Below are 24,079 nucleotides of genomic sequence, written 5' to 3'. Positions count from 1 at the left end.
TTTTGCAGTGTTCATACCTAAGTAATTATATATCTAGAAATACTCAATACAATGTGATGAATCTGACCAAACATATTTTATGTAGGTTTACTGCAGTAAAATAATCAAAGAAGTTGTACAAAATCAACAGACTAGAAAAGGTAGTTATATAACCCAGAAAAGCTGTAAGTTTTATGTTGATTTTAACAGCTTCAAGCTTTCTTTGTGAAACTTGGATTCATTTGAAAATTCATGAGTGACAGAATTCTGAATGGTAAAGAAAACTATAAAGTGCCTACTATGTAGGTAGCACGCAGGCAGCATTTTCTATACATTATCTTCTCTCAAAAAAGGTGAGGTAGCTATTATTATTCCTTACAAATAAGGAAACTAAAATAACTTAAAAGGTTAGAAAACTTAAGTGAATGGCCAACCCAGGGTCTGAAGCTAAGTGACCCAAACCACCAGGATGTCACGCTCATTAAAACAACCATAATACTATGGATAAGTGAAGGCTGTGCTCCCACTTGTCATAGCCAGGCAACAGAAAATCAAAACACAAACATCTCTCAGGCCCTCTAATATGACGTTCTCAAGCCTCCTGGAGCAAACACCAACCCCCCTTCCTCCTAGATCTCCATCCTCTCAGGCCCTGCCAGAGCTCAACCTNTATATATCTAGAAATACTCAATACAATGTGATGAATCTGACCAAACATATTTTATGTAGGTTTACTGCAGTAAAATAATCAAAGAAGTTGTACAAAATCAACAGACTAGAAAAGGTAGTTATATAACCCAGAAAAGCTGTAAGTTTTATGTTGATTTTAACAGCTTCAAGCTTTCTTTGTGAAACTTGGATTCATTTGAAAATTCATGAGTGACAGAATTCTGAATGGTAAAGAAAACTATAAAGTGCCTACTATGTAGGTAGCACGCAGGCAGCATTTTCTATACATTATCTTCTCTCAAAAAAGGTGAGGTAGCTATTATTATTCCTTACAAATAAGGAAACTAAAATAACTTAAAAGGTTAGAAAACTTAAGTGAATGGCCAACCCAGGGTCTGAAGCTAAGTGACCCAAACCACCAGGATGTCACGCTCATTAAAACAACCATAATACTATGGATAAGTGAAGGCTGTGCTCCCACTTGTCATAGCCAGGCAACAGAAAATCAAAACACAAACATCTCTCAGGCCCTCTAATATGACGTTCTCAAGCCTCCTGGAGCAAACACCAACCCCCCTTCCTCCTAGATCTCCATCCTCTCAGGCCCTGCCAGAGCCTCTGCTCTGCCAGAGCCATTAGCCTCTGCTAATAAACGGCATTTCCAAAATGTACCAGCAGCAGCCTTTTCTATTAAAAGCCCCAAAACGAAGTGTTACAAGAAAGAAGTTCCTTTCCTTATAAATCTAAAAGCCCTTCTATTTCACATAGTTGGGTTTTCAAGAATTTTGACAAGCCAGGTTTAAATATGTACCTTTTTGAGCTTTGATAACAAAACACTAATGTATTTGGCACTAAATAAAGACATGATGACCTAGCCCTCAAATAGGATGAGGACACAAAGTTGGGAGACAAATCAATGCTGGATCATAATCCTGATTCAAGATGATGTTAATGTGCTACAAAATCAGATGAAAGTACCACCATAAAATTTAACTAAGGTGAATTTAAGTTCAAAAACTTAATTATACTGAAAAGAATCAGTTGAAAACCTATCAAAGGGAAGAATTCAGCCAGCAGCAAATAAACAAATATTTATAAAGCATCCAGAGTACAAAGCACTGTGCTAAAAACTTCTTATACAATCAGTGGTGAGCTGGAAAGATACAGTAACTGCACTCAAAATACTGACAGTGCACTGGGAGAGATACAAACAAGTGGATAAACAACTGTAACACAGTACAGTACCTAAAGGGAAGAGGAGGATGCTAGGAGATCACAGCCAAAACTAGTAACCTAGCCTAGGGAGTTAAGGGTACTCAGGAAATGATACTTCAATTGAGAGCAAAAGGATGAATAGGAGTTAGCCAGGTTAGGAACGAAGGAAGGAAGGGAATGAGATGCATTGGCCTGAGCAGGCTCTGAAACACAAGAGTATGGCACACACTAAAAAAAATGAAACAAGTTCAATACGGCTAAGGTATAAAGTAGAAGGCAGAATGGGGCAAGAGATGAGCTACTAGAGAATTATAAAGGAACTGGGTGCCACAGGGCCTTGCAATGATAAGCAGGTTGAACTTAACCTTAAAAACAATAGGAAGCCATTTAGGAGTTTTAAAGAATGTAGTAGCTTGATTATGCCCCCTCTTAAGCCAAAAAAGGAGGATACTGGAAAAATATTTTGGCAGTTTCATTTTCTTAACATGCTAGCAATAACCAGTTGGAAAATACAAGAGAAAAAAAAGGATGCTACTTACAATTACAATAAAAAGCCTAGAATAAAGATGAACAATATTATCAATTTGTAAGATTCATATAAAAATCTTTCTCAAAGGCATAAATGAAAATTTGAAAAAATAAAGCAAATATTAGAAACACACACAAGTTTACCAACATTGCCAATTCTTCACAATTTATAGGTTAAATGCGGTTCTACCAAAATCCTTAGAAAATCATGAAAATTAATGCAGGGAATCTTGCCTACCGGATGTGAAAATAAATATAAAACACTATGACTAAAAGATCAATGAATAGATACTTTAAAAAAAAAGTCTTCGTGGCCTAACTTATAGTTTTGTTATCGATTTTGTCTATCCCTCTCAACTAGACTGCAAGCTACAAGCAGGTAGGTTGTCTGTTCAATTCACTATATATCTAGCACCTACAAAATCCAAGTGTCCAGTAAATATGTAAAAGAGTGATCAACCTCAATAGTCAACAGGGAAAAGCAAAATAAAACCACAATGAGATAGCACTACACATCTAGTAGTGACTACAATTAAAAAGAATACCAAGTATTGACAAGGATGCATTCATTTGAAATCTCATATACTGCTACTAGAAATATATACTGATAGAATTTTGAAAAACTGGCCTTATCTATTAATGATGAACATATATGATTCACCAATTCTCAGGCATATGCCCAACAAAAAGCATACATATGTACACCAAAAACTTTGTACAAACATTCACAGCAGTACTATGAATAGCAGTAGCCAAAAACTGGAAACCCCAATATCTAAAACTATAGAATGGATTTAAAAATTGTGATAGAATCCTTACGTCAGTCAGAGTGGCTAGTATCAAAAGGACAGGAAATAACAAGTGTTGGTGAGGGAACACCAACACCAAAAGGGAACGCTCATGCACTGTTGGTAGAAATATAAATCGGTGCACCCACTGTGGGAAACAGCATGGAGGTTACTCAAAAGATTAAAAATAGAAATGCATATTGACCCAGTTAATTCCACTAGTAGGTGTTTATCCAAAGAAAACAAAAACACTAATTTGAGAAAATATATGTACTCCTAGTTTATTGAAGCATTATTTACAATAGCTAAAATATGGAGCAACCTAAGTGTCCATCAATAGATGAACAGATAAAAAAGATATGGTGTATATATACACAATGGAATATTACTCAGCTATAAAAAAGAATGAGATCTTGCCATTTGCAATGCCATGGATGGACCTTGAGAATATTATGCTTAGTGAAACAAGTCAGGCAGAGAAATACAAATACCATATGATTTAACTTATGAGTGGAATCCAAAAAGCAAATGAACAAGCAAAAAAAGCAGTAACAGACCCATAAACACAGAACTGGTGGTTTCCAAAGGAGAGAAGGTGGGCAAAGTGAGTGCAGGGGATTGGAAGGTACAGGCTTCCAGTTATCGATCATATAAGTCATGAAGACGAAAGATACAGAGAATATAATCAATGGTATTGTAATAGCATTGTATGATGACACATAGTAGCTACACTTTTGGTGAACATAACATATAGAGTTGTCTAATCACTATAGTGTACACCTGGAACTACCATAATGTTGTGTGTTAATGTTTAACTACAATTAAAAAAATAAAAGACCTTTATGAAAATTGTGACATAATCATACAATATCATGTTATATCAGCAAATGAATTAAGTTGCTATGTGTAAAAAAGATTGAAGAATATATATATATATCAGGATGTTGATTACCATTGCAAGTAAAAGGCTAGGGACTTAGAGGGTCTACAACAATTGCCTAGGGCTCTATAAATGTTCTATTTCTCGATTCAGCCCTCTATTTCAGATCTATTCTCTTTTTGAAAATTCAGTAGACTTTACATGTATTATTTGTGTACTTTTCTAAATGAATATTATACCTCAGTAACTTAATTTTTAAGTATACTTAATGGTTGTTTTTTCTGTATTTTCTACTATGCACATGTACTATATTTTGTAATTAAATATCATTTTAAAAAAAAAAGGTAATCAAATACAAATTGGAGAGATCGGTCTTAACAGCCCTAGGAGCCTTCAGGGGAGACATGAATGTAACAGGACACAGGAAAGGTAACCTACAACAGTACTCCAGCCAGACAGATCTGAAGGAATATATTGAGATACAGGGGCCATATTTATAGAGTGACATTCAGAAAGTAGGCTATAGGAGCGCCTGGGTGGCTCAGTCAGTTGAGTGTCTGACTTCAGTTCAGGTCATGATCTCACAGTGCGTGGGTTTGAGCCCTGCGTGGGGCTCTGTGCTGATGGCTCAGAGCCTGGAGCCTGCTTCAGATTGTGTGTCTCCTTCTCTCTCTCTGCCCCTCCCCCACTTGTGCCCTGTCTCTCTCAAGAATAAACATTAACAACATTAAAAAAAAAAAAAAAAGTAGACTGTAATCTCAAGAAGGGAAGTCATTCCAGGAATCTAGAAACCATTTCATAAGAGTTGACCAATAGGACAAGGGACAGCTGACATTGAGAAGAGACAGTAACAAGATCTCAGCATCCTAGGTCTAGCATATAGATGGCAGCAAGAAATACTTGGGGGAATCAATGAATGAATGGAGGAAATCTAAGTCTTTAACGTTTGAAAGGTTGTCAAATGAAATCAAGACAAAGAAGCATGCAATAATCTGATGAATAAATGAAAAAATGAGTAAATAAGTGAATGATATTATCAGTCTTCATATGTTTAAAGAACTGTCACATGTGCAATCAGGACTAGAGTTATACAGGTTGTACCTGGGGAAAGATTCAAGATGAACGGAGAGAAAGTAAAGAAAAATCTCAAATTTCAGTCTACTTAAAGAATTTTTTTTATTTTTTTAAATTTATTTCTGAGAGAGAGAAAGAGACAGCATGAGCAGGGGAGGGTGTGAAGAGAGAGAGAGTGAAGCAGGGTCCAGGCTCTGAGCTGTCAGCACAGAGCCCGATGTGGCACTCAAACCCACCAACCATGAGATCATGACCTGAGCCAAAGTCATATGCTTAACTGACTGAGCCACCCAGGCGCCCCTAAAAATAATTTTTTTAATGTTTATTTTTGAGAGAAACAGACATAATGCAAGCCCAGGGAGGGGCAGAGAGAGGGAGACACAGAATCTGAAGCAGGCTTCAGGTTCTAAGCTGTCAGCACAGAGCCCGATGAGGGACTCGAACCCAGGAGACAGGAGATCATGACCTGAGCTGAAGTCGGATGCCCAACCACCCAACCAGCAGAGCCACCCAGACACCCTAGTCTACTTCAAGAATTTTCTATGGGCACCTGGCTGCTCTGTCAGAAGAGCATGCAACTCTTGACCGCATGGTCGTGAGTTCAAGCCCCATGTTGGATGCAGAGATTGCTTAAAAGAAATAAATTTAATTTAACTTAAAAAAAAGAATTTTGTAACATGTAGGGCTCTCCAAAAATTAAGGAAACAGTTAAGGCAGAAACTACAAGCCTATCTAACATCCTTTGACTACATGACCCAGAGGTCTTCTTCAGCTTTAATATTCTATGATTCTATAAAATATTATCTTTACATCTTCTTCACAGCAAATAATTTGCAACTAATTGAGTTACTTTTGAAAACAGTATCAATTTCTTACTAAATGAAGACAGTTTACATGCATACTAATAAATCAAACTTCAAAAGGTTTCTTCAACAGGTTCATAACAAAGAACCTTGAGGTATTCAGAGTATCCAGAGAAAAGGCAGTTAAGTCCAGGAAGACAAAAACCATCCCTGGTTACCTACAGAGGCCCTTTCCACAATCTTTAAAAAAAAAATCAAACACTTATTTTCTAGAATTCAAAGCACTGAAATCAGACTGGGTTCTTTGCCATTGTTAATATAACAGAGTCTTCCCTTCAAGTTAAAATGATTCCAGTAAGTCTATCGAGAGTTGAATTCATTCTGTTTCTGTTCACTGACTGGAATCTACCACCTCTGGTATTTTAATAATATTTCGATTACTCCCAGCATAGCTCCACATTTATATAGCCGTTCTTATAGTTTTCAAATTACTTTTTCACGTAGTAGCTTATTTGAGCCTCATAAATGACCTTAAGGAAGGTAGATTTAGGATAATTAATCCCATTCTACAGATGAGAAAATGGAAATACCAATTAAATGACTGTCTCAATACAACAAATGAAACCAAAATCACCATCTCGTCTTTCCAGGCCACATTTTATTATTCATCTGGTATTCCATATGTTCATCAGCCCTAAGACAGAACTGATCAAAATTCTTCAAAGTAACAGTTATAGAATAAAAGGAGCTTCACTTCTTCACAAAGAGGAAGAAGCTTGGTGCCAGAAAGAACACATGCTTAGTTAAATGAAATCAAAACTATATAAGAAATTTAGATTTCCAGTTTAAAATGTTTACCCAACTGCTGTGAGGAAAATGCACAATCAGGAAAAGCACATTTAATATTTCTAAAGGGCTGGATTAAAATTTCAGCTGTAAACTTCATTACTGTAATTAGATTTTTAATGCATATTTATTAAACAACCAAATACTGTGTTCACAATTATTCATGAGTTATTTGTACATTTGTGTTGATTTTAACAAATTGTAAACAGTGGCCACTGACCAGAAATTTTCTCCTACAATGACAGAAGCCCATACTAAGGTCATCAGGCAGCCCACTTATTCTTTATTATGTTCTAAATCATATCTGAAAGATAAATATTCAGCTGTTTTGGTGAAAACTGCAATGGTCATCAATGACCCAAAAAGTCAGACTTACCAGTGACATTAAAGACCTATGTTTGATTCAGTGATGAATAAACAAAGTGCAGAATAGAAGAAAATCAAATCTTAATTAAACTCTTTCTTTAGAAAAACAACATAAGCCATCATCAAGGAATGCATCACAAGATGATTTACTTTATTTATAAAAGGCTGATTTAGGGGCTTTAAAAGGGTGCTTTTGATTTAAATAGAAAAATTATGAAAATTAAAACTAAATGCTTGCAGGTTATCACTCTTTTCCTTTAGAAGCTAGTTAATCTTAATGTGCCAGTGTATAACTTTACAAAAGGAAAAAAACAGTACTTTAAATTTCATGATAACAAATCAGTAAAATACCGCCTAAAAATCTGAATAAAGCTATTCTGAAGTAATTATAGGCATGGCCTAGCATACTGAGTAACTCCTTAATATTCACCCTGTTCATACACTATTTAATAATGAGACTTAAGAGATCTATTTTCTTTCAAATGATAAAGAGAAATAACATCTATTTGTTATGTTCATTTACTTTAAATTTTATACACTCACACACATACATATAAGAATTTTTAATGTAATCTACATGGTTTACATTTAAGATATAGCTGCATTATGAAGCTATGAAAGAACTACTCTAAAAGAATTACACATTCAGGCTTTAAAAGTTGTTGAAGGAGCACCTGTGTGACTCAGTCGGTTGAGCTTCTGACTTCGGCTTAGCTCGTGATCTCATAGTTTGTGAGTTGGAGACCTGCATTGGGCTCTGCGCTGACAGCTCAGAGCCTGAAGCCTCCTTCAGATTCTGTGTCTCCCCCTCTCTCTGCCCCTCCCATGCTCATGCTCTGTCTCTCAGTAATAAATAAAAACATTAAAAAATTTTAAAAATATAAAATAAAATAAAATAATAAAAATAAAAGTTATTGAAAACTGCCACCCAGTCAAGAATATGGATAAACACGTGGGTATCTATGAATAACCTGGGTGGCTACCCACTATGGATAGACTGGGCAGCTCAGTCAGTTAAGTGTCTGACTTTGACTCAGATCATGATCTCCCAGTTCACAAGTCTGAGACCTGTGTTGGGCTCTGTGCTGACAGCTCCAGAGCCTGGAGCCTGCTTCAGATTCCTTGTCTCTCTCTCTCTCTCTCTCTCTCTCTCTGCCCCGCCTGGCTCATGTTCTTTTTCTATCTATATATTTCTCTCTCTCTCTCAAAATAAACATTTTTTTAAAAAGAAGAAGAATATGGATAGATAGAGGTGCCTGGGTGGTTCAGTCAGTTAAGCATCCGGTGTTAAGTGTCTGGCTCTTGATTTCAGCTCAGGTCATGATCTCATGGTTCGATTGGTCAGTTCAAGCCCACATTAGGCTCTGTGCTAATAGCACAGAGCTTGCTTGGGATTCTCTCTCTCCCTCTCTCTCTGCCCCTCCCCAGCTTGCGCTCCATTGGTCTCTCTCAAAATAAATAAACATTTTTTTAAAAAGTATATGAATAGATAATATGTTAAAAAGTAACTCCCAGAATGGGTTCAATGAAGAGAAGAAATAAGGCAGCATGAGCAGGACAGTACAGAAAAGCTACAAAAACGATTCTGGAGATTAAAGTATCTGGTACCTCCAGCAGAGTAGATGCAGAAATGGGGCCTCAATCAAGGACCTTAGGTAAGGAAGACATAACACAGCAGTAAGAACTGACATATTCAAAAGGTTTATAAGAGACAAATTAGGATGAATATTAGATACAGGTCCATGAAAAATATGAGTGACCTAGGAAAACAAGTGTTAGATACATTTAAGCAGAGGCTTAAGTCACTTGCCAGAGAATTTATGGAGCATATCACTATACTGAGCCCAAGGCTGAACTACCAGTTTCCAGAGCCTTAACACCTATTATTTCTGTGGTACTTTTTGTAAAAAGACAAATCAATAAAAACAGTTATACCCCATTTAAATATTATTTTCTTAAGCAAAGACAATGACACTCTTGAGGTATAAAGCAGTGCTAATCTACAGTGGCTCAATCACCCATTTCTGGACCTCTTACATTCCTTTCTATCGGTTCTATTCTTAGACACATCTTATTTCATCTGCCCCTCCTACCACCCCAGAACTACATCTAGGGCACCAGCTATGCCTATGTAATAGGCTGTGCTATGCTTTTTAAAAACTATTTGGAAGAAACAACTATTATAAAGTTATTAGTCTCAGGAATAGGCATGACCATTCTTCCCTAATATAATAATAGATGTTAATGAAAATCCAAGAAACATGAAGTTTCACATAAGGGTATTCATCTATTTGAGTAGTAAAGTCCAGAGCCCATTTTCTTAATCACTAATATATACTACAAATAAATTATACCAATTCGTGTGGTTGAGGTACATTAGTTCCCATATTGATCCCTAATGGAGATCTCGTGTATACATGTAGTAAAGAAGAGATTGTGGAGCCAAAGGTAAATATGAGTCATCATGTAACAGACACCTAAAAATACAACACTGAGATACAAAAAGACTCTATCATAAGAAGAAATCATAAGATGTGACTCTCAGATTACCTTGCCTCTATGAAACAAACTTAATTTCCAAGGCTAGCTTAAATAGAATTTTCAGGCATGCTAATTTTCAGTTTTAGAAAACCCAGAAACACATTCTCCTCTTTGGCTTCTCTTCTAGTTTTCCTTGGACCTCTCTTAATGCTCTCTGATAAGGCCATGTTCTTCTCATAAAATGTCAGTTTTCTTTTGAGGACTCATCCTCAAACTTTTCTCCTTTGCACTCTACAAAAACAATACATCCAGCTTAGTATTATTAGAACATTAGAACTTAGAACATTCTCATGGTTCTTGACACCTCATATTTCCTTTCTCAGTCTCAGGCCTCTATATTTCCCACCAACTAATTAAACTTATTTACCTGGGACTGTCATAACCACCTCTAATTTAACAAGTCCAAAATGGAATCTCTCCCTAAAATACCTCTAGCCCTACTTTTTGTTTGGTTTGATTGCCTTGATGGATGGTGATGCCATCACATTACTCAAACTAGGAAACCTGAATTGATCCTAACCCTTCTCTTTCCTCATCTCCCCCAAAACCTGGCAATTTTACCAAGCAAGTGCCTCTGAATTCCGCCCCCACTTTGATGCCCAGCTCTCCACCCCACCACAGCAGTAATTCAGGCCTTGAAAGGTTCTCTCCCGAACCACAACTTCCTCCTAAATAACCATCATGCTTCCAATGTTCCGCACCTAGGCATTCCTGATCCGTTTTCAGGCGGCAATAAGAATAATCATGCTAAAACAGATCTGATCACTTTTCTTCATATGAAACCTCCACCAGCATCCCATTGAGCCTAGACATCTTCGCATACCATACAGGACTTTTAACCAGAGCCAGCCCATCTTCCCAGTTTCATCTCTAGCCACTCTCCCTGAGGGCCTATAAACCAATAAGGGCCATGTACAGCTCACTTCTACGCTTGTGCTACAGCACCCTCCCCTTTCCAAGCAGAACTGCTTGTCCTCTGTAGTCCTTCAATACTTAAGATGAACCGAAATGATGGGTCATTAATGTTCACTGTTATGTTAAAGAGCTGGAAGATAAGGATTAAGTTTGTGCTTCTAGAGCAAAAAGGACCTGTGTTCAAATCTCAGCTGGGTGGCCATGCCTATTTATTCATCTATGAAATAGAGCTAACAACTATTTTACAGGACTTTTATGAAGATTAAACTATGAGGAAAAGAAACGGCCAGTGATGACCTGGAACACAGAAAAGGTTCAATAAATGTTGGCTCTTAAAATTTCATCTCCCCTCCAAGACTGTGAGCTATTCAAGGGCTTGGGACCCCATTTCATTCACTTCCCCCCAACTCAACACACATACTCTAAACACAAGACTCCAACTGAATTAGCAAATGTGAGGCATTTTTTACCCACACGATGGCCTCTCAAATCACTAATAAAATGTTTCCCCTTAACTAGAAGGATGTTAAACGTTATGTTAAATGAAGATACACTTAGATCTAAAAGGAAACACTCAACACTGCTTGTATGATTTTTACCACAAATGCCGCTCCATTGTTGCTCTGAATTGTTAGTGACAGTCCAAAGCTAGGAATAATTTTGCTTAAAAGTGTTTTTGACGAACTCTGACGAGGCCTCTGAACAGCATGGAAAAGTTTCAACACAACTTATACAGGCGTCTACATATATTAACAAATATCAAAAACTACCTGCCGTTGGGCACCTACGTGGTTCAGTCAGAAACTGAGCTCCAAGTCAGGTTCTGCAATGAATGTGGACGCTGCTTAAAATTCTCATTTGCGGGGCGCCTGGGTGGCTTAGTCGGTTAAGCGTCCGACTTTCGCTTAGGTCATGATCTCGCGGTTCGCGGGTTCGAGCCCCGCGTCGGGCTCTGTGCTGACTGCCAGCTCAGAGCCTGGAGTCTGTTTCAGTCTGTGACTCCCTCTCTCTCTGACCCTCCCCTGCTCACGCTGTCTCTCTCTCTCTCTCTCTCTCCTAGAAATAAATAAAACATTTAAAAAAAAAAAATCTCATTTGCTCTCTGCTCCTGCCACTTGCTCCTCCACTGCACACACAAGTTCTCTCTCTCCCTCTCTCTCAAAAATAAAAAATAAATAAATATAAATGAAGCTAGTACTTAAAAAAAATTACCTGTTGTTTTTGGCATAATGGTAAAGTCTACTTGCCAGGTTTCTCCAGGTTTGGTGCCTGTTGTACACCTTTTAGGACTGGTGGGGGCCAGTCTTAGGATTGTTTTTAACACAAATATCAGGATTGTTTTTAGCACAAATGACATTTTAACAGCTCTCTGAGGACTGGGACCCACAGTATACTTCTAGATCCACTGAAGAGTAGCACCTTATCTACAGTGGGTGCTTCGGTGAATATGGTTAATCATTCCATAAAATATTCTGAGATTAGGATTCATCCAGCTGGCTTTATGGCAACATAGTGTCCAAATTCCCATTCCTTAGCTCTTCTGAAATTCTCCCAGGAATACTAGGTTGATATTTAGTTAAGTCTATGTCTGGTACTGAAGTCATTATAGAAGGTTTTAGAGTCTTTGGCAACTTGGCAACTTACTCTGCCCAATTGTTCGCTTGGGCAATCAGTACAATTTCTGATGTCTTCAGCAATGGACAATAGCTGATGGGTCATCGCTGCATCCAGCTCTTCATGGTCTTTGATTATTAAAACTGTTACCATCCATAAACATATCTCCATCAGGAATGAAGGACTCTTAGCTGTAAGAGTGCTCCCAACAGTCCTCAACTCTCAGAGGCCACCAGGGATTGCCTTGACTGAAGACAGCTGAATTGCCAAAGATACACCCTCTCCCCAGGTGGTCATGTTCAATCACTGTTATAAAAGTCCAGCCCTTTTGTCCCAATTTGGGATGGTTCTGAAGGATAATCCAACTTTTGGAATTCCTCAGAGAATCAGTTAGGGCTTCTGTTGATGTTTTATCACAGCTCAACTTCTGCCTAATCTTGCTCTCTTATGGTCCCTTCTCTTTCCCCAGATTTTGATCTCTGATAAACTTCTTTACATTCTAATCTACTACTAATCTTAGTCCAGGCCATGCACAAAATTCTTTTCCAAAAAGTCTTTCTCATAAACCTTCTACAACTTAACTTTTCATATTCATATTTTGTCCTAAGTTTTCCCTCTTTAAATAACTATTCTTGCAGGGCACCTGGATGGTGCCTGCATCCATTCAGGTAGTTAAGTGTCTGACTCTTGATATCTGCTCAGGTCGTGATCTCAGGGTCATGGGATTGAGTCCCACATTGGGCTCTGTGCTGATGCATGGAGCCGGTTTGGGATTCTCTCTCTCCCTTTCTCTCTGCTCCTCCCCAGTGCATGTGTGCTCTCCTGCTCTCCCCAACCTCCCCCCTCCGACCTTTCACCCAAAATAAATAACCATTTAAAAATAATAACAATAGGGTGCCTGCGTGGTTCAGTCAGTTAAGCATCTAACTCTTGATCTTGGTTCAGGTCATGATCTCACAGTTCATGAGTTTGAGACCCACATGGGGCTCTGTACTGATAGCAGGGAGATTGCTTCAGATCTTCTGTATCCCTCTCTGCCCCTCCCCCACTAGCATGCATGTTTTCTTCCTCGCTCTCAAAAATAAACTTTAAAAAAATTATTTTTAATTCTTCTTATAAAAAAATAACCAGTCTTGGGTCTCCTGGGAGGCTCAGTTGGTTAAGCGTCTGACTTCGGCTCAGGTCATGATCTCGCAGTTCGAGCCCCGCACTGGGCTCTGTGCTGACAGCTAGTTCAGAGCCTGGAGCTTGCTTCAGATTCTCTGCCTCCCTCTTTCTCTGACCCTCCCCTGCTCATGCTGTCTCTCTCTCTCTCTCAGAAATAAATAAAACATTAAAAAAATAATAATAACCAGTCTCGCTTTCCTCACATACAGAGTTGCCTACCTTATTATTTCCAGTAGTCCTAATTACATTTATTAAAATTATTTATATCTATTTATTAGAATACTCATAAAACTTCATGAGGCATTAGACAAAGTTCAATTTTAATTTTTTCTTTTTTGACAAGTCTTGCAATGGAGAGAGGATGAATTGATTTGACTTTCAGTAAAGACAGGCAGAAAAAAGTTTACATTTAATCTGATAACTCTAAAGACATGTCTGTTTTTTTTTAAACCAATAACCTTGAATTAGCCTTAACACCGAATATTTTACAAGATAACATGAACTTTAAAGATGCCTGGGTTAGTTTCTACCTTTCTGAGTTTTTTTTTTTTTAATGTTTTAATTTATTTCTGAGAGAGAGAGAGAGACAGCATGAACAGGGGAGGGTCAGAGAGAGAGGGAGATACAGAATCTGAAACAGGCTCCAGGCTCTGAGCTAGCTGTCAGCACAGAGCCTGACGTGGGGCTCAAACCTACAAACCATGAGATCATTACCCGAGCCGAAGTCGGACACTTAACCGACTGAGCCACCCAGGCGCTCCTTAATTTTTTTTAATTTACATCCAAGTTAGTTAGCATACAGTCTATCTTTCTGAGTCTTAGAATGCCCAATTCTTATAAGCACTTGCCTTTAAACCAACTAAATAGAGCCCTTTTACAAATTAACTTCAGCAATAACATCCGGAGGTAGACAAAATATCTCACATGTACAACATACATGGACACACGTACAAATAGACATGATTCAACAAAATCTTAAAGTCCCAATTTCCAAATATCCCCTTTTACAACCCAAATGTAATTGCAATATGATATTATAATTAATGGATATGGCCAAGCAGTGTTGCAAAAAAAGAATGGCCAATTTTGTTTTTTGTTGTTTTTTTTTACAAATAGTTTAGTCAAATTAGTTTCCACATAACACTCAGTGCTCATCCCCAAAGTGCCCTCCTCCATGCCCATCCCCCCTCCCCCCCACATCCATCAGTCCTCAGTTTTTGTCAGCATTCAAGAGTCTCTCATGGTTTGAAGAATGGCCAATTTTGAATCCAGCCCAAAAGGCTGCATGTGGGGATCAAATTGTCATTTCCAATTTTTCAATTAGAACACGGCTGGTTTTATTCAAAAATACCAAAATCTACAGCAACAACAAAAGCAAAAATTAAGTCCAGAGGAACATCAGTTCCTCCCCACAATTTGAGGTTTCACAGACTGAATCAAATGGCTTCTTAGTTTCTAGTTCCTCCCTAAAAATCAGAGCTTCACTAACTGAACCAAATGGCTTCCTACTCAGGCTTTTCTTAAGCAAGAAAGGAGGCTAAGAGAATCAAATCCCACTATTTGAAGGCAACCAAATGGGAGGAAGAAATCTGAGAGCCAAACCAAATGGAGAAAGAAACTCACATGCTGTCCGTCACACACACGAAGTAGTCACCAAGAGACATCTATTCAAACTGAAGCCAAAAAAACATTTCCTTGCCACAAGAGTGAAAATTAGACACCGAAGGTCAGAGGTACCCAAGTAGAGTAGGACCCAGGGACAGTCCCTAGGGCAAAGAACCTGTCACCGGGCCCCCATCACCAGCTAGGGGCCAACAAACGAAACAGGGGCAGGCAAAAAAGTCTTGGCTCACTTGCCAAATCTGTAACCAAACCCAGATTTGGCTACCCAACTTACAGCAAAGGCAATCACTGAGACATCAAGTATGCAGCGAGAAAAGGGTTTACTTGAAAGGTAACCAAACAAGGAAATGGGAGAGCAAGCCTCAAATCCACTTCCCCAAAGAAGGAGGGAAATTTAAAGGCAAAGGGAAAAGGCCTGGAGGAAAAGTTGCACCAGCGCTTATTAGCCTGAAGCTGTAATTAGTCCCATTAACCCCTTGGTTACTGGTAAGTTTTGAAATTCCAAATGATAATTCTGAATAAATAAATAAATAATAATAAATAAATAAAAATAAAATCTTGATTTTATTATTTTTTTTAAAAATTTGAGTACAGGCTTTGTTCATAGCAAAGCCTTTGCAGTCAGATATAAATCCAAATACAGCCTTTACTTGAAACCAAAAGTTCTGACACTTAACTAGCCACATAACTTCTGCAACCATGGATTCATCATCCCCAAAATGAGGATAATGAGAATTAAATGAGATAATGAATGTAGAAAGCACTTAGCATACTGCATATTATTGTGATGATGTTCCTTACATCTTAATTTTCATAAATTATGGTACATGCACAGAATAGAATTCTATTTCAACCATTTAAAATCAGGCTGTTCTAAATGTATTGATATGCAATGATCTCCAAGATATATTAAATGAAAAAGAAAGGTACAGAGGAGTGTGTATATGTTACCACTTCTATTTTATTTTTAAAATATAGATGCTTATATACATATACGTTTGTACATACACAGAATGTCTCTGGAAGAATACATAAGAAACTAGTATTAGAGGTTGCCTCTGGGAGAAAAATTAAGTGGCTAAGGGACAGGGATGGAATAGTCTTAATATTTTACTATATTTCTTGTATCATCTGTTTTTATTACCTATTCCCAAAATAAAAATAATAAAGCTTATATTATGACCCAACCTTTATGCTACCAAAATATTCCATTATGTAGTAAGCAGATTATGTGAAACTGCCAAAAAAAAACCACCTAAGGTGACTTAATCAGAGTTCTAGTATTAATTTCAACTCTATTGATGGTAACAATTAAAGACTGATAGGGGTTTAGCTAAATGAGCCAATGAGAATCAATTTGATTAAGACACAGAAGAAGGGGTGGAGATGAGAGAAAAGAAAACAGTATGTGGATGGAAGAGACAACAAGAATAAAATCATTCATTCAAAAAAATGTATCTTGCCCATCAGGAACTAACACTATGCTGAAGAAACAAGACACTTGGTCCTTGCTTTTAAGTAGGCTGTAGGTTAATGAGAGTATATGAATATAGCGGCAAAATCAGTACTCCTGGGACCCGGTTACTCATAATATATGTTCATTCACTCCTGAACACGTAACAATTTGAATGAATGAATGAATGAATGAATGAGCAAGCCTGGTAACAAAATATACCCCACTAAGGCCTCTAGTGACTTGAAAAGAACAAGAATTGATCCCTCAATCTGAGAAAGCTTGCACACTTGCGTTCCCAGAATCCCCAGGGCCAGCGGGGCCTGCCTAAGTCCCACGTTCGGCTTTAGATTCAGTGCAGGGTCACCAGCCTGGAGAATAGGGAAGGCGCAGGTATAAGGGGCCCCAGACCCCGATCCCGTATTTGCACCCATTCCAGCCAGGCACTCCCACACCTGGGCTCACCAAGTGGTAACTCTGACAGCCTGTAAGGAACAAACTCTTGAGTTGACCTCTGACCTCAAAATGAAAGTCGCTCTGGGTCAGCTTCCTCATTGCTCAGGGCTCCTTCATGGACACCCAAAGACAAGAGAGGCTGAAACTCCTCTCCAGGGACCCTTAGTTCCGAAAACCGTGAAACCAGGAGGCAACTGGGGGAGACAGACGGTGACTGACCCGAGGCTTCCCCGGTCATATGCAGTCGGCTCGGCCTACTCATGGCACAGTCACTGACCTTTCCAAAAGGTGTTTCCAGGGGCGGTGGCCGGAGGGGCGAGAGCAGCAGCCCAGGCCCCGCACCCAACACATCTCCCTCTCAGGCGGCTCTGCACTAAGCGCAGCGTAACCAAGGGCGACCAGGAGGCCGCCATCTTGAGCTCTGTACAAAGGGAGGAAGAGGAAAACTTTATTGGAACCCAAAAGAGAAACGGTGGCACAGACAGAGGAAGCCGTGCTCACAGAAGGTACGCAGGAGAGAACGAAAGGGAGCAGAAGAAGAAACGCGACCCCTGGCAGCAAGAGGACCGGCTAGACACCGGTGCCCTTCCGTCCTTCCGGGCGCTGCCGGCCAGACTACGACTCCCAGAATGAAATGCGGCAGCGCCGGAGGCGGAGCAGAGCTAAGGGAGGGAAGGGCTCGGGGAGAAGGGCAAGGCTGCGCCCAGAGCCAGCCCACGTCCGTGGCACTGGATCCCAAAACGTTTTCAGGGAATTGGAACGCGATAGTGACGTGCGGTCACGTCACCACCCCTGAGCATTTTCAGTTTGCGTACCTGACCGAGATTTCGAAACCTAAATAAAATGTAGGTTGACCCAGTGGGCACTTATGTTTTAACGAAATATTGTTTACCTGGTCACACCTCCCTAAACGGTAGCCCTAATTCTTTGGCCTCCGGCGTCCGACTCATCTTTGGCAGAGTACCTGAAATGAGTTCCTTCCACTTTTACTTTCTACATTTGAATAGCATAAATCATTTTCAATATGGCATACACTCAAATGTTTTTAAAGAATTTGTAACTGGCATAGGAAAGCCAATGGCCCAAGATAGACAATGAGTGGATGGAGTGCCCAAGGGATAGTGTATCCGAAGAGGAATTTCTTTAAGTGATTGCCCTAATTTGATTAAACAAAAAATGTTTCAGTTATTTTAAGTGTATTGAGAATACAAATTGCTGTCCAGAGGAGGCTGGCAATCCATCAGAAGGCATGAAAAAAAGCAACAGAGGATTCTATCAGATGTTATGGAATCAATGAAAGGAGAGCATTTAAGAACACTCTGGCTAGGAAATCAGGAAGACCTTCTGGAAGCTTTACTTTTAAGGGCGATGAAGACGTTCCAAGAACAGGAAATAGAGTGAACTGAGACAGGCAAGAAAGTCTGAATTACAGGAAGGATAAAGCCACGTTTCAGTTGAGGGAAAATTAAAAAAGACTACACTAGAAAGAGTTCCAGGAAGTCAAACAGTTCACCCACAATGGAAGACTCCAAAGAAACAGGAAAAAGAGTACAGCATAAAATATTAACTTGCAGACTCCCTACTGTCAAATTATTTATGGAAAAGTTATTTTGATTATATCTTTCAAAATAAATCAATTTACACTTAGTATTTGTTATCTGTCTTTAATTCTACTGTCTGATATGACAAACTATTCCTCCACATTATAACGAGTATTTCTTTTGTGCATTTAATGCTATTAATTTGAGGTATGACACTTTTGAAAAAAGACTTTTTGAAAAAAATCGAACTATTCTTCCTTGATTTACATAGTTATCACATTCAAGACCTACAGAGAGTATCTGTTGCTTCCCTTGGTCAATGAAGCTACTTTTTTAAAATTTTTTAAAATAAATTTTGCATTTATTTTTATTAAAATTTTAAAATAAAATTTACATTTAACATTTATTTATTTTTGAGAGACAGAGAGAGACAGAGCACAAGCAGGGGAAGGGCGGAGAGGGAAACACAGAATCTGAAGAAGGCACCAGGCTCTGAGCGGTCAGCACAGAGCCAGGAATAGGGCTGAAACCCATGAACCATGAGATCATGACTCAAGTCGAAGTCGGACACAACTAATGGAGCTACCCAGGAGCCCCTGAAATTACTTTTTATTAGAGATTCCAACAGCTTAACAATTATGGAAGTGAAATAAGCACTTGTAGACGGTTTAATGCCAAATTGGCAGGAAGATCTACAGGAAATTTTCACATGGCTGTGCAAGTGAACAGAAACATGGCAAATAAACTTCACTGTGTGCCAGTATTGTGTGCCAGTATGAGGTAACTTAGATTACATCTGTTGTATTCAAGAGAATTCATTATGACCAGAAGACTAATTAAGTAGCCATTATAAACCATTTTATTAAAACATCAATCCTGTATTCCTGCAGTTCCTGCAATTGCTAAAACAAATAAAAAAGCAAAAATAACTTGAAAGAAATTTTTTGAACATTATCAGAAAAATAGAAGGAAATCAGAAAGCATTATTGTGTCCTTATTCTTATTTTTTTTAATTTTTTAACTTTTATTCATTTTTGAGAGACAATGTGAGTGGGGGAGGGGCAGAGACAGAGGGAGACAGATTTCAAAGCAGGCTCCAGACTCTGAGCTGTCAGCACAGAGCCCGACACGGGGCTGGAACTCAGGAACCATGAGATCATGACCTGAGCTGAAGTCAGATGCTTAACTGACTGAGCCACCCAGGTGTCCCTATTGTGTCTTTATTTTTAAAATCCCCCTAAGGAACATGCCAAGTGGTGTTGGCATCTAATCTCAAGGTCAAAACCAAACTGAAAGTATCCAGAGGACAAATAAAGTAATGAAGAAAATGGGAAAGAAAATAGTCAATAGAAAACATACTGTAGCAGAAGTCAGAAGTTATATTTGGGTTCTGATTTTGTCACTAAATTAGCCTCTCCCTTTGTTTTCCTTATCTATAAAATTAAGATAACATCTATCCTAGCTACCATCCAGAGGTTTTGTGAGACTGAATATACACAAAGGGTTAATCAAATACACTTTTAAACAGAAACTGAAAGAGGATAAGGTCAAAATAAAACAATGAGTCTAGGACAGCATGGATTCATGACATCCAAGAATTGTAAAAATAAGGAATGTATTCTAAAGCTTGCAAAATGTAGGGAGAATTTTTAAAATAAATAGAAGAAAGTTCTACTGAACCTTAATACTTCAAGTAGCAAATCTATGAAACTTATTAAAACAAAAAAAATCAGGTAGGATTTAAATAAATGAGATAATAATCCATAAAAAATATGGGTGTTTTGTAATATTTAGTTTTTCTCCAACTCTAATACACTATAATTTTCCAACCCTAAGTTCATGAGTTGCCATTTTAGAGAGTGCCTTTTAGCCACTGCCAATAGGCCACTGGCAGGAACCAGCTAGGATACCAATATAAATCTAATACAGTTATTATTGTTATTCTAAAACCAATTCCTTTGGAAGAAGAGGATACCCTGATACATGATTCCCACTTCCACTATCCTATCTGTAGCCCCCTCCATCTCAAGAGATGACAAATGGAAGGCTACTTTCTTCTCTATCGTAAGAGAGTGATCTTCTCTCTCTCTCTCATACTACATCCAGTCCAACAATGACTTGACCTTAGAAAGTATTCAGAATCCCATTACTTTACACCGTCAACATTGCTACCACCAAAATTGGTCTAAGTCACCATCATCTCCTTCCTGGATTGTTGCAGTTGCCTTCCATCTGGTGTCTTTGCTTCCACTCCTGTCCCCTACAGTCCATCCTCCACACAGCAACCAGATTTATGTTTTATTTTATTTCAAATATTTTGTTTATTTTTTTAAGCAAACTCCTCACTCAACATGGGACTTGAACTCACGACCCATGTGATCAGGATCACATGCTCTACTGACTGAACCAGCCAGGCACCCCCAGATTTATGTTTTTAAAAATTTTAAGTTGAATCGTGCCATTCTTGTGTTTAACATCCACTAGAGTGCCTTCCCTGGTCAATTATTAAAATATTTTTAAAATATTATTTAAATAAATAATATTTATTACAAGGCCTGATGACTTGGACCCCAACTGGCTTTGTGATCTCATCTCAAGCCCCTCTCCCCTACTCTCCCTCAGTTCATCCACATTGGCTTTCTTGCTATTCCTGGAACTCACAAGCCTGCTTACCACCCCAAAACTTTTGTATTTCCTGTGCCTTCTGCCTGGAATGCTCTCCTCCCAGATATTTACTTAGTTCACTTCTTCATGTCCTTACTTCTTTATATCTTCTCAGTTAAGGCCTTCCCTAGTTACCTATATAAAATTACAGTCTCACCCAGCACTCCTTTTCCTCCTTCCCAGCTTTATTTTCTCCATAACAGTTACTCTCATGGCATAATACATATGTTCCTAATTTATTAGTCTATTATCTGCTCTTCTTAGAATTTAAGCTCCACGTGAACAGGGCTTTATGTCTGTTTGCTGTTGTATCCCCAAAGTCTAGGAGAGTTCCTAGGTTAGCAGACACTCAGTGTTTGTTGAATGACTGAGTAAGCAGTCTTGGTAAAAATACAAAATTTATTTTTTTAGTCTCTGCAAAAAAGCAAATAACCTGCTTCATGAAATCAATGATACTCAGATTTTGAGCCCATTTTAAAGATTTATTAAAAACACCATCAAACTCAGTATCACAGAAGTAGAATATAACCAAAGAGCTCTTATTTTCCACTTATTTACTCATTGATTTGTAATTACACATAGATCCTCATAACTACAACTCCTCATAATTACGGTTTTTTTCTAATTTAATAAAGAAATACTTCAGAGCTATAAGAAACACTATGATTCATTCAAAGACACATAAGGAATGATTTAAAACTCTCATTTTATAAAGTACAGTTAAATATCTAGCTTCTAAATTCCAACATTCATATTTAAAAGATTCTGAACCAAGGGGCGCCTGGGTGGCTCAGTCAGTTGAGCCCTGAGCTCTTGATTTCAGCCCAGGTCATGATCTCCTAGTTCATGGGTTTGACCCCCAGGTTGGGATTCTCTGTCTCTCCCTCTTTATGCCCCTCCCCTGTTCGCTTTGTCTCTCTCTCAAAATAAATAAACTTAAACACACACACACACACACACACAGATTCTGAACCAAAAATATTACTTCAGGGGCACCTGGATGGCTCAGTTGTTAAGCATATGACTTCAGCTCAGGTCATGATCTCACAGCTAGGCTCGTGGGTTTGCACCCTGCACCGGGGCTCTGTGCTGATAGCTCAGAGCCTGGAGCCTGCTTCAGATTCTGTGTCTCCCTCTCTTTCTGTCCCTCCCCTGCTCATTCTCTCTCTCTTTCAAAAATAAATAATTTAAAAAAATGTTTAAATATAATTTCAGTTACTTAATTTCAACAAACTAATCAAATACAGTTAAGTGCTTTATTAACTATGGAAACTTGTAAACACGATATACAGTACCTACTTCAGTAACATAAATTTACATAAAGTATAAATTTTGTTGCAAGCAGTCCATTCTTTCTAACAGGTATGAATTCTATATTTGCTAACTTTGCCAACTCTATTTGCCAACTATTTGCCAACAAAAGTTACTATTTTTTCCTTTATTGAAACATTGTTGAACCTGTAACTAGAGACTACCAAAAGACAAAATACTTGAAGTCAAGTCCAGTGCTCAAATCTTTATTTCCTTTCTACTTATTTTTAACAACAGATTAAAAATAACTGGTTCTGGGGCGCCTGGGTGGCTCAGTCAGTTGAGCTTTCAACTTCAGCTTAGGTCATGATCTCACGGTTCTTGGGTTCGAGCCCCGCATCGGGCTCTGTACTGACAACTAGCTCAGAGCCTGGAGCCTGTTTCAGATTCTGTGTCTCCCTCTCTCTCTGACCCTCGCCTGCTCACACTGTCTCTCTCTCTCTCTCTCTCAGAAATAAATAAGAACATTAAAAAACTTTTTTAAAAAACTGGTTCTGTTTTTCAGTTTTCAATATCCTATATTGGGATATTCTTTTTTTTTTTATTTGAACCACATGACAACATATATATAGGTATATATTTACCTATATCTTTCCTCCTTAAATGTTCCAAACCCGAACTTTGAGGGTAGAGTGGAAGCTTTCCTTAAATAATTTCTCCACATGCCCTCTCTGTCATCTTTCTTTTTAAAAGAGCAGCGACTCCCAACCAATTTTAACCTCCCCCAACTCCACATGCAAATTTGTAATCTGGTAGCCACCTTCAATTATTTTCTGTTCCTCAAGCACTCACATCCAGTCTTTCACCAGATATGCCCGAATCCTATCATCTTAATATGACTTAAATCCATCCACTAACATTGGGTTTTCCTCCTGTCTTTCCAAGGCTAAATGCAGTCATTTCCCAACTGGCTACATCTTTCTCCTCTATTCCAGCCTGTTGTCAAATGTTTCCAAAAATATGACTTATCTGACCACATCCCATCATAGAATCTAAACTCGCAATGCCTTCCTACCATCTACAGAATAAAACACAATTTCTTTGTTATAAGCTTTTGGAAAATCAAACTCTGGCTCCTACCTAACTTACCATTTTCTCGTACCAGTCAAATGATTTAGACTCAGAAAACATGTACTGGGTGATTTACTAAATATCTCCTTTGTTTTCATGAACCTCTCTCTACATTATTTTAGAAAAACTGGAAAACTGATCCCAGCCCCAACTCCCTACCCACTTCCCTTATTTTCGAATAAAGTATGTTCTGGTATTTTTTGTAATTTGGAAAAAGATCACATTAGTAAAATAATTACACAATTAATTTACCAAAAAAATTGAAATTGAGTACTTCCAGACAACTCCAAGGATGTTCCAGGTTTAATATTGCATACGTGTTCAGAATTCATCTCTCTCTCTCTCTCTCTCATACACACACATACACAAAATATTCACATAGATGGATATCCAGACTTAGTGAGAAAAAGTAACTTACCCAGGATAACACAGGTATTACTCCTTCTTAAAGTTAACTGAGTAGTAATAGAGGCTGAAAGCTTGTCTATTCAATGAGATAGTTCTTTAAATAGACCTAAAATCCGATCTATATACAGACAAAAAGGTAGACCATGCTACATGGAATTTTGATTGAC

The 24,079-nt window shown here is 38.3% G+C and overlaps 1 protein-coding gene across 2 annotated transcripts in view; it reads right to left on the bottom strand.

Annotated features, from left to right (window-relative positions):
• AFG1L (AFG1 like ATPase) overlaps positions 1-17,428 on the bottom strand; it is a 190,560-nt gene extending 173,132 nt beyond the window's left edge. For both annotated transcript variants that reach the window (XM_077780052.1, XM_077780053.1), the window contains exon 1: positions 17,195-17,428. In XM_077780052.1, coding sequence (XP_077636178.1) covers positions 17,195-17,330 — 136 coding nt within the window. In that variant the 5' untranslated portion in view covers positions 17,331-17,428. The remainder of the gene's footprint in view (positions 1-17,194) is intronic.
• Between the last annotated feature and the right edge of the window lie 6,651 nt (positions 17,429-24,079).

Source organism: Crocuta crocuta, unplaced genomic scaffold, assembly GCF_008692635.1.
Source record: "Crocuta crocuta isolate KB4526 unplaced genomic scaffold, BGI_CrCroc_1.0 scaffold147, whole genome shotgun sequence".
NCBI classification, from domain to species: Eukaryota; Metazoa; Chordata; class Mammalia; order Carnivora; family Hyaenidae; genus Crocuta; species Crocuta crocuta.
This window is presented reverse-complemented; position numbering and strand designations above follow the sequence as displayed.